Source organism: Limulus polyphemus, unplaced genomic scaffold (assembly GCF_000517525.1).
Source record: "Limulus polyphemus unplaced genomic scaffold, Limulus_polyphemus-2.1.2 Scaffold4470, whole genome shotgun sequence".
In the NCBI taxonomy this organism is placed as follows: domain Eukaryota; kingdom Metazoa; phylum Arthropoda; class Merostomata; order Xiphosura; family Limulidae; genus Limulus; species Limulus polyphemus.
Genome location: NW_013670080.1, coordinates 49,150 through 59,779, shown reverse-complemented (window position 1 = coordinate 59,779; position 10,630 = coordinate 49,150). Strand labels below are relative to the sequence as shown.

At 33.0% G+C, this 10,630-nt stretch overlaps 1 protein-coding gene across 1 annotated transcript in view; it reads right to left on the bottom strand.

Moving 5' to 3' along the window:
* Positions 1-10,141, bottom strand: part of LOC106471203 (flocculation protein FLO11-like) — a 27,535-nt gene extending 17,394 nt beyond the window's left edge. Inside the window, exons 1-4 of the mRNA XM_022399828.1 lie at positions 9,692-10,141; positions 9,033-9,216; positions 3,991-4,032; positions 2,838-2,949 (exon numbers count right to left, since the gene is read on the bottom strand). Coding sequence (XP_022255536.1) covers positions 2,838-2,949; positions 3,991-4,032; positions 9,033-9,216; positions 9,692-9,758 — 405 coding nt within the window. The 5' untranslated portion in view covers positions 9,759-10,141. The remainder of the gene's footprint in view (positions 1-2,837; positions 2,950-3,990; positions 4,033-9,032; positions 9,217-9,691) is intronic.
* Between the last annotated feature and the right edge of the window lie 489 nt (positions 10,142-10,630).

Sequence of the window (10,630 nt, the reverse complement as noted above, 5' to 3'; positions counted from 1 at the left end):
AGAAGGACAACACTCCTGGGCCAGATAATATTTCCACAAAGGTTTTGAAAGAGGTTAAGTATTTTATATGTGAGCCACTTGCTACTACTTTTTGTAAGTCCTTGAATAGCTGGCAGGTTCCAGATAATTAGAAGTTGGTTAGTGTTCATTCCTCTTTTCAAGGGAGGTGATAAAATTGTTCCAGTAATTATAGGCCTATTAGTTTTATATCAGTGGTGGGAAATGTTTCTGAAAGTCTGATAAAAGATGACTACCAAAGTAATTTAACAAAGCTAAACATTTATTTGGATAGTTAACATGGTTTCACTTGAAGAAAATATTGTCTTACTAACCTTCTGACATTCTTTGAAGAGGTTATTCCTTATGTAGATGATGATATGAATGTGGATTTAATGTGCTAAATAAAAGGTGTGGAGAATAAGTTGGCTCAACTGTCTAGATGGAAGAAAGCAGAAGGTTGCCGTAAATGGAGTTCAGTCAAATATTAATGCCACAAGTATCATTTTGATGGCAATAATCTTAACAGTGTTATAGAAAGAAAGAATTGTGGTGTTTTGATTGATTAGTTACTTAAGTCATCCACTCAATGTGTTTTTCCCTAGTGATAAAGTAAATAGAATTTTAGGTTGTATAAACAGAAATATTGAATACAAGTCTAAAGAGGTTGCACTTTCATTGCATGTCACTAGTTAAGCCACACTGGGAGTAATATGTTCAGTTATGGGCTCTAGAAGCTAACCTTAAACAAGTATTGTTTTTTGGCACTTGTGTAATGTTCAATGTTAAAAACGATTATTTTAAGATTAGTTAAAGAAGTACTTCACACTTCTGGAGCTAAAAAAAAAATATATGAGGAATTTAAAATGATTCCTAAACACTTCAAGTAAGAGACAGATAGGCCTCTTCACTTAGAAGTGCAAAATTTTGTTTATGTAATGCTGTATATATGTTTAGTAGTGATAATGGTGCAGGAGTTTCAGTTGAGATGGGCAGCAAAATATATAAAGCCAACCCATTGCTCATTCAATATAGGAATTAAAATAAACACTAAAATGTGATCTTTTTCCAAATATAACTTGCATCTATGTATGATACTACTATTTTGTGTAACAATAACTTGTTTGCAAGGAGCTTCGAATTCTAGAGGAATATTTCTGGTTTTCTTCTAACAATTTTGAATAGGGTGTTTGAATTCATTTGCTTAGATCCTTATGTCCCAGTAACTTTTGTTTCACAGTGACTTATGTAATGAGTTACAAACTGTACAAGAATCAAAAGTTATGTTACAAACTATATTTTCTTTACTTGGAAGCTGTTTTAAGATAATAAAAAAGAAGTAACGTTTATGAGCTTTGGGATATTTCCTGCATAAATTTGCTGGATTTTTATGTGTATAAATGTCCTAATTATGGACTCGCCTTATATTATAAAACACCTCTTGCTATAAGTGATTTAAAAATCTCCTACTCGCTATTTTAATGACAATAAAAGTGGCTATTTTTTATCATTTCAAAGAATATGTATTTTTGGAAACCAAACTAATTTGTTGTTTCTAATCGTAGTTAATGATATAATTAAAGAAATTTGACAAACAAGATATTTATTATAAAGTAATGGCTATAATTACGCCGAGTATTCGTTAGAGCAGGTAATTCTACACTTTTAACGAGGCTAAAACGTAATCATCGTCGATATACTCGGGACGCCCAAAGGACCTTAAACACTACACGTATTATTATTAACAAATGGTCTTTGATATGTATCTACCGAACCGAAAAGCATAAGATATATCAGTGGCCTAGGAACGCGAACCACTGACATGTCCCCTGCCAACACGCACGTGCTATGGCAGCTAAAATAATTCGACGCACGTGACCAACCGAGAACGTGGCGTGTGCATCACGCCTCCAACCCTGTTCAACGAACGTTGTTGGATAGATAAAAATGAACATACGATCAGCCGTGCGAATGCAGAAGTTTTAAATACAAATCCTTGTGTAGGCGGTAGCACTAACTTTTGATTCAAATATTTCAAAAGTATACGTTGAGAACCAAAAACACCTTATTTTTAACATGACGTATAAGATTGACCAAATATATAATATTATCTCTTTATCTATCAATATATCTATTCAATTTTCTCATTTGAAAATTATAGACCACCTACTATCAAATAAATGTATTGCCATAGTAACTGTTATGTATCTATTTAGAAGTGTAGATTGGTTAACTTTGTTCAACAAATATGGCTACCAAAGGAAAACTATACCTGAATACGATCACAACTATTTCTTTGTTGTAATAGTATTCCACATTTTGACATTAAAATTTATCAGCGTTAATACTCACAAACATGCTTTATTAAAGTCTACTTCTATTAACATGTCCTTATGTAAATAACAAAATTAGTTTCTGTCGTGAAATGAAGTCACGCAATCGCCATACAGGTTAGTTCAAACGCATGGCATCGAAACGCATGTGCTCTGCGAGGTCCCAATATCGAAGGCCCCGTAACATGCATATAACATATCCAATCCATGAAAACCAATACGCAATTTCTTTCTTTCCGCTTTCAAGTACGTTTTAATAATATACAAAAATATTAAAATTTATATAGCATAAATAAAGTGTCTTAAAAACAAATGAACTAATAAAATAAAGAAAGAGATATCCAACAGCTTTGACGAACAGTTAACCGCGGGGAAGAGACGCAGCTAAAGCAAGAGCCTGCAGCATAATGACGTCACTTGTACCAATGTGACACAGCTCATATAACGTGGTTTCAAAAACTTGTAATCAGAAAATAACAGGGAGTAGAGATTGAAATTCAGTCTGACCTGGATATATCTTAAAGCTCCACGAAGAATACTCAAATTTGAAATCTTCCTTTCATCAATATTTGGAAGCTGTTTCTTCAGGGTTTCAAAACATTCTTTCAGATGAGCTCTTCTGGAATATTCCATACAGTAAAACTGTCAAGTCACTGAACATCAAACGATTATTTGCAACATGCAAACACCATATGTCATTAGCTGCATCATATAAAACCATAAAGCCTTTTCAGAAGAACTTAATGGGGGTTTACTTCTAAAATTACTCACATACAAAACATAAATCAAGAATGTTACGTTTGTCTTACCCTACTGAACTTCAATCATATAACACAATATACGGTAATAACAGGAAATTTTAGATAAAAATATATGTGTGTGTGACAAAAGCACTTGAAATTTTGCACGTAGGCTCTTGACCCTCCAAAAACACAAGCGAACAAAATATTTCTGTAGTCATAAAAGGGCCCCCAAAAATGGAGTGTCATTGGATTTTTGTGGCTCCCAAAATTTGACAGAACCGATTTACTTGAAAATAGGTAATAAAATGCAAAGATCCCATCAAAATGTATATATTTGAGCCTCCATAGTGGATCAATGGGGATTTGAAGGATCTCAGGGCTGGATCCATATATTTATATAAAATTCGGCATGTACATATATGACATCAGGCGAAATACATTATATATACTTTTGAATTTTAATGAATGAAGAAGATCTGGGATCTCGCGCTTGTTTGCAGACTTACTTGACAACTGACAAAACATGTAAACTGCCATTTAAAATAAGGTGTGCATTTAAGTATGTATTTCGTGCGTAGCTGTTATTTTTTGTGCAAATTAATGGATAATTCAACAGTGTAAACCTATATATGCGTGTGTATCATTCGAAATACATATATTACACATGTTTTACTTGAGAGCCATAATTTATACGCATGTAACGATGTAGAAAAATAGGATTTGACGTTCATATTTTGAAATATTCCTGTTGCTTTCAAAATATTTTTACGAGCAACACAAAAATAGCTTAAACATGTTCTTCAGAAATTGGACAGGTTTTCGGATATTGCAGTAACTAAACAAGTTGTCATTTAAATACAGAAAAGTAATAAATATAAGGAAAACTTTAAACTCTATATTAACAAGACAAATCTTACCTATTTTTTTCCAGCTTGTTGTGTACTTCTCTCGTTCCAGCTCTGGGCATACAAACAAATTATACTTAAAGTGAATTAACTTTAGAATTACAAATTAAACAATAAGAATTACAAGATCTACTTAATATGACAACCATAAGATCAAACAAACGAATCACTAAATAGTTTATTAGTATATTTTCCAACTAGCTGAAAGGGCAAAATTTTCCGTTATGCTTAGAGTTTCGGATTAAAATAAAATAAAAGGTTTACAATGTTTTAGACTGACATTTTGTCTCGACCAAATTAGTTTAAAATTTAAATTATTTTGAATGTTGTTGCTCTACTGTTCCCTTCATTACACAACAATAACCACTATAGAATGTTTGCCTAAAATAGTTCGAGTTCTCTTGCCACAATAGGGCTAATGTACACGTAAACTGTTTTGTGGTGAGTAGAAAAAAAAAACTAAGAAACGTTTAATGTAAGAACTAACTTCCAAACTGAATAGTTCAAAACAAGCTTTCATACGAAATATGAATATATACATTGGCGTTTCCACACCAATAAGTAACATATTTCCCCCGTTACTACCTTTTCTTCACCTTGGCCATGAGTTCTTACCCCAGGTCAACTGACTACATAGGTGTTTTTGTTTTACCTGGGTTTCTTTGTCTGATTTACCCCCTCAAGAATAACTGACGTAGCTAGAAGACTTTCAAAAAGCAGCAGTTTCGGCTTCTGCAGAAAACCAAACATCTCGGTCAACATGCAGCCACATAATTAATAAAGTTGAACTGCTGGACTGGGCCGTCATATTCTTCAAGGTCATACTGGGCAGCGGTCAGTACCTCACTCGACGGCCTCTGTATTACAATTTTAATCATGGAAACTCACCTTTTTTGTTATTTTTATCGTGAAAAAAGGTTTTACATCAAAATAGGTCATTTAACTTACCGAAGTAAATATATTTATTTCCAGCTCACAACACAAAGAATAGTTTCTAAAAGGCATACATGGGCTAAATTATGAGAATTGTTCTGTTCTGTGGCACTAAGAAATAGACAATATTTATAGAGAAGTTTTTAGAATTAAGGAAATTATTCTAAGCGTATGATGAGAAAAGGCTTATATTCTGATTTCGTATATATATTATAGGTAGTGTACAAGATGTTACGTTCATATGACTTAAGTTTTCTTTAAAATATTTAATAATATGAAACACCATCGAAATCTGAGCTCTTAAATTAACTTTAAGTTTAAGTAAGAGAACAATGACCCTTGATGGAGAGTATGCCCGACAATTTTTTATTTATTTATTTTGTGCGCGTGTTTGATCTTTAAGTTGGAGATTTCAATAAACTGATATTAACGGCTGTATAACTGTAAATTCCAACATTTTCCTTCCATTCAACTTACTGCCCCATTCGATCGTGTTTGACACGTTAACACCCTCTATGTACTCTGTTTGAATATGATCAACGCCTATGTACCAGGAAAGTTTCTCTTCATCAACGTTTAGGGACACTACATAAATTGTGCTGTAAATTTGATTGAATATCAATAATCATTTTACAACTACACTACTGTGTGAACAAACCTCGATAGTATTACAGCATACTTTACCTATTTGTGGATTGGTTTTAAACAAATATGTGCATTTAACTTAATTAAATTGATGTACATATTACAAAAACTGATCGGACTCCTGACAAAATTTAGTACTCGAATTTCAAAAACGTCTATATTGTTGTTAGTGTTAACGTTTTACACAGTAGCGCTAATACCCAAGTACAAATATTTATACAAGTTCAGTCCTAACTGATATAATCTACATGAACAAGATATGGCATTTCAATGATGAATGTGCTCCACAGTTGCAGAAGATATCAGAAACTTTCTTATTATTATTATTTACAGAATCACATATATTTTTATTTCGTATAGCACATTTAAATCCTTCGTGGCACATACGGTAACTGTAAAATAGGCACAAACCGTCAGAAAGACCAGTATTTACAATTCGAAACTTAATATTCGTACTACCGCAGGGATGAAATCATTATAGATAAATTTTACTTCGCATCTGATCCATACTGCAGTATTTTTTATTATCATCATTTGGCTCAAAACCTCCAAAAAATGTTTTCAAAGCTTCACATGAAATATATCCATCTTATTACTTTATCTGTACCTCTAGTTGTATAGAGACTCACTTTCACACATTCTATTTTTTCATAAAACATAATAAAAGTGACATAAAACATACACATTGCTTGCTCTGCTGAGAAGCTTGCCTCAGAAGTTACTACATAGCACATTTCAATCGACGTTTCTCTACAAAAACGTTTCGTAACGAAATGCTGTTTAATGATGAGTTGCGTTAAACGTTGCCAGGCGAAATAGTGTTACTGTTAAGCCTACCTTTTAGTGACTATCACGACACTGGAATGATAGTCATAAGAAGATACTAAAAATGATTGTGTTTAATTGAAGAACCGAAGTTTTCTCTACGCGTTTCAGTTTTTGTTTGTTAAGCATAAAGCTACACCATGGCTTATCTGTACTGTGCCCGAGGGTATCGACACCCGGTTGTTAGGGTTATAAGCTTTCAGGTTTACCGTTGAGTCACTGGGGGGAATGCGCGTTTCAGTTTTTAACAACAAACTCTTTATATCGCATAAATGAAACAACTAGATTTCGTTATCAATAAGTATCTGTTAAATACCCTACTGGCAGAGATTAAAACTCAACATTTTTAAGTTTAAACATTGTAATGATTTTATTTAAGGTGTCTCTTACTCACGACAGTGAACCTCTACTTCTCTAGGATTTCACGAATATGTAGTACATATTCTACTAATTTATTCTTCTGAATTATTCAGAAGATAAGTTGTTAAAAATAACAAAAATAATCAGGAAGCCTAGTCTTGTTTTTCGATTCCAGGGTTACTGATGAGGGGTGGAATTCCTCGGAAACCGGTATAACTCAGTGACAAGTGCCGAATCAAGTAATAGATTTGGATTAATATTTATATTTAGTGATGAAGAATATATATTTAATAAACCCTGAACAGTTAAGAGATCAAATGATTGGGTGCTCGTAAACATTATTTGTAACTTATACAGACCTTCTATCAACTACAATGGAGATGTGGAAAAAAACTATTTAGCAGCCTTATTAAAGTCTTCATCACGCCAAGCATTAGTACAATAATGTTTAATGTTATTTAGTTTTCAATTAAGTGAATTTATGTAGAATATTTCAATTAAAAATTCTCAAAATACATGCACAATCAGCAAACTTGTCGGAAATTAAAGAAACGAAGAAGATAAATTCTCAAAGTCGCATAAAAACCACAAGACTTGTAAAAACAGAATAATTAATCAACCTAACAGCCGAACAGTTACAACGCAAAGTAAATATCGTTTCAACAAAGGTGTTTGTACAAGTATTCTCTATTTCAATGTCTTCACGACTAAAACAAGAGATGCGGGCAAAATGATCCTTCTTCTGTACGTCCTTGTTTCTATATAGTCTCAAATATCGCAAATATATGCTTTCTCGCAGAGACAAGAGCACAGAACCATGACCCCTCTTGAACTCCGTCCATTTTGGCGTATACAGTCCCCAAATAATGAAGTTTTGTGCAATTTTTCTCTTCTGGAGTTAAATAAACTAATCAACAGCCTTTTAATGAGTAAATTTTGAGATATATTTATCCCGAGGCAACAGCCTTTTAATGAGTAAATTTTGAAATATATTTATTCCGAGGCAACAGCCTTTTAATGAGTAAATTTTGAGATATATTAATCACGAGGCAACAGCCTTTTAATGAGTAAATTTTGAAATATATTTAACCCGAGGCGAGGGATTTGTGTTTGCAAAACATTCTTCAAATTCATTATATGCACGGAAACTTTGTATGGTGTGTTTTATGTACTAAAAATGGATTGAAATTCTTAATTAATCACAAAAATCACTTTACGTACGCTGTCGGTAACCTGATGATTCAAATAAAAATGGGTAGCCGTCATTATGACAGAATTTCCTGGATCTGCGTTAACTTCTTTAAAAAAATGTTGTTTGTCCGCAAGAGCACGAGTACAATTTGTTATGCGTATAATAGTGTTTAATACTCTACTCTGTTCCGTGCTCGGAAAAAAATTATTCATTACGATTATGAAGCTAAAATTCGGTGTTCGATCCCCCATGTTGGGCACAACACAACTAGACCACTGTACAGTTTTGCGCTTCACAATAAAACAATCATTAGGAAGTAACCAATTTTTCGCCAATCCTTTATTTAAATTTTATCTACCCTCTATAGACTAGGGTCTGTTAATAATAAATCAAAAATAATAGTTTTTCATATCAGTGATAAGTACTATACGAAAAAACATCTTGGATTTGAAGGCTTGACAAAAGTATCATTCTTTTATGGTTTTATAAGATCAACTATTACCCTATTTTAATCAATAAGACACGAGCTATTATTTAAAATGAGTCAGCCCACAGACCTCCTCTCCCCCCGAACAGAAACGTACCGAAAGATTTATCTTTATAAATTTTGTAATATGTTGTTTTATTACTAATGCTATCATATTTCTTACATTCATATCTTACGTCAGAAAAAAAAAACTGCTTCAAAATGGCGAGGAACTACGTGTTAAAAGTGTTGATTCTTATCGGTTTACTGATAAGACCAAATATGTCGCTCAACTACTATTAATACTACTAATACTATACTATACTATATAAAACTGATATATCGAAATACACGTGATTTACAATAAAAAAACATGTCTTTTATATCTCTTACATACTTATTCACTGTCTTTCTCAGAACAAAAAAAATTAACTTTGATAACAAATCTAAATACATTATTTATACTGTAAAGTGTAATACAAAACATTGATAATCATTGGTTTATTTTATGCAAGACGTAAGAAGATTAACTTTTGTTTACATTGGAAATGCTAATAACATAATCCCAAAAGTAGGAAAACTACACGTCTATACAAATTTACGAAGAGTGAACACTTTAGATTTGCTACTAACCCCCCAGTTCTTCTTTTCTCCTTTTGGTCTTCCGCATTATCTTGATTAATAGGAGACGAACTGCCTTCTGGAGATTCTGAATTGTTTCTGATCGTTTGGTTAGCAAGAGGACATGAAGCAGCAGCTTTATTTGCGTTACCAACTGATAAGTTAGCGAATGTTGGATAATCGTGAGGCTCTTCTCCTAAAATCAGGAGAAATTATTCATTTAAGAAATATGATCATAAAGTCGACATTGTAATGAAAATTCATACAAATAGGATCTAATTATTTCTTTGTTTAAAAGACTTGTAAAATTAACATCAAATTACGACTGCAAAGCTTTTTCATTTTTTTATAGACTTACCAAACGAGTAGAAAATTAGATTTTTTTTTACTGACAACCATTATCTTATTAAACAAGGATATCTTAATTAGCATAAACATTTCTGATTATTAACTGAAAGTAATGTCAAACAACGTTCTTCTGTAATAAGTCAATTCATATTGAAACGAAAAAAAGACCCTTACGATACAAAATACTTTTTAAAAGTTCCCCTCGAAACAAAAAAAAACCGTATTACAAGACCACCACGCCGCGTGTGCGCGTAACGCACGGTAACGCATCCAACCGCTTGGTTGCTGCTATTTCCCCTAAGATCAATGAAATCTGCACTTACCACGTGCCTTTGCTTGAGTTCTGTACTCCAAGTACTTTGCTGCTTCTAATAAAGTTTCGAGGCTCATATCTCACACTTCTTTGTCTAATCACTAAAATAAAAATTAAAGCAAAGAACTTTCATAACGCAGAGCACGCAGCAACAAATTCTTGACCACTTGTACATCTCAAGATGGCGGGAGCCCATCAAAACAATCAGTATACGTTATAGCGAAAGTCCTGACGCACCACGTGGTAAGCTAAATGTGATTGACGTAGCAAGTATTGACTCTCGGCTAACTCAGTTAATGCTAACCATTTTCAATCTCTCATGTATCCCCAATTTAACGAAACTTTAGTTAATGTACTTTAAAAGCATAATTTTCATAAGATAAACGGCATAAAACTTATCCTTAAATCAAGCTATTAGTTTCACGGACAACCATTGATACAAAACCGTGACCAACCTAAGCATGTGACACAGCTACGTTTGAGGCCTCACTCTAACGTCATAAGAAGCATCGTTAGATAACCAATCACGAGTAAAGGTCGAATTAGCAGAAGGCGGAGCTAGTAACACGCTTTATTCTGGCCTTTCTATCAATTTGATCCTACTCCCTCCTGATGCACAGAAAAGACGGAAGTCAAAAACCCTCCTAAAATGTTTCATTTGTGCTTTTAGAAAAGCTTTTAGTTTTGTTTTCATTATTGATAGGACCAATATACTGACTTTTCAATTAAAAAACTTGTTTCAAAGATTTAATATTTTAGTTACTGAATAACAGAAGCCAATGTTTAATCAGCTTTTAATCATTCATAGCATCGTTGTTATTGTACTGAACCATGTGCAGGTTAATCACGTGCTAGAAAGGTGTGGTGATGTCATGTCCTAATATCATCAGCGCAATAATACATCTTAAATTCTTCATATGTTGAACGTGCAAGAGAAAGAAATTATATA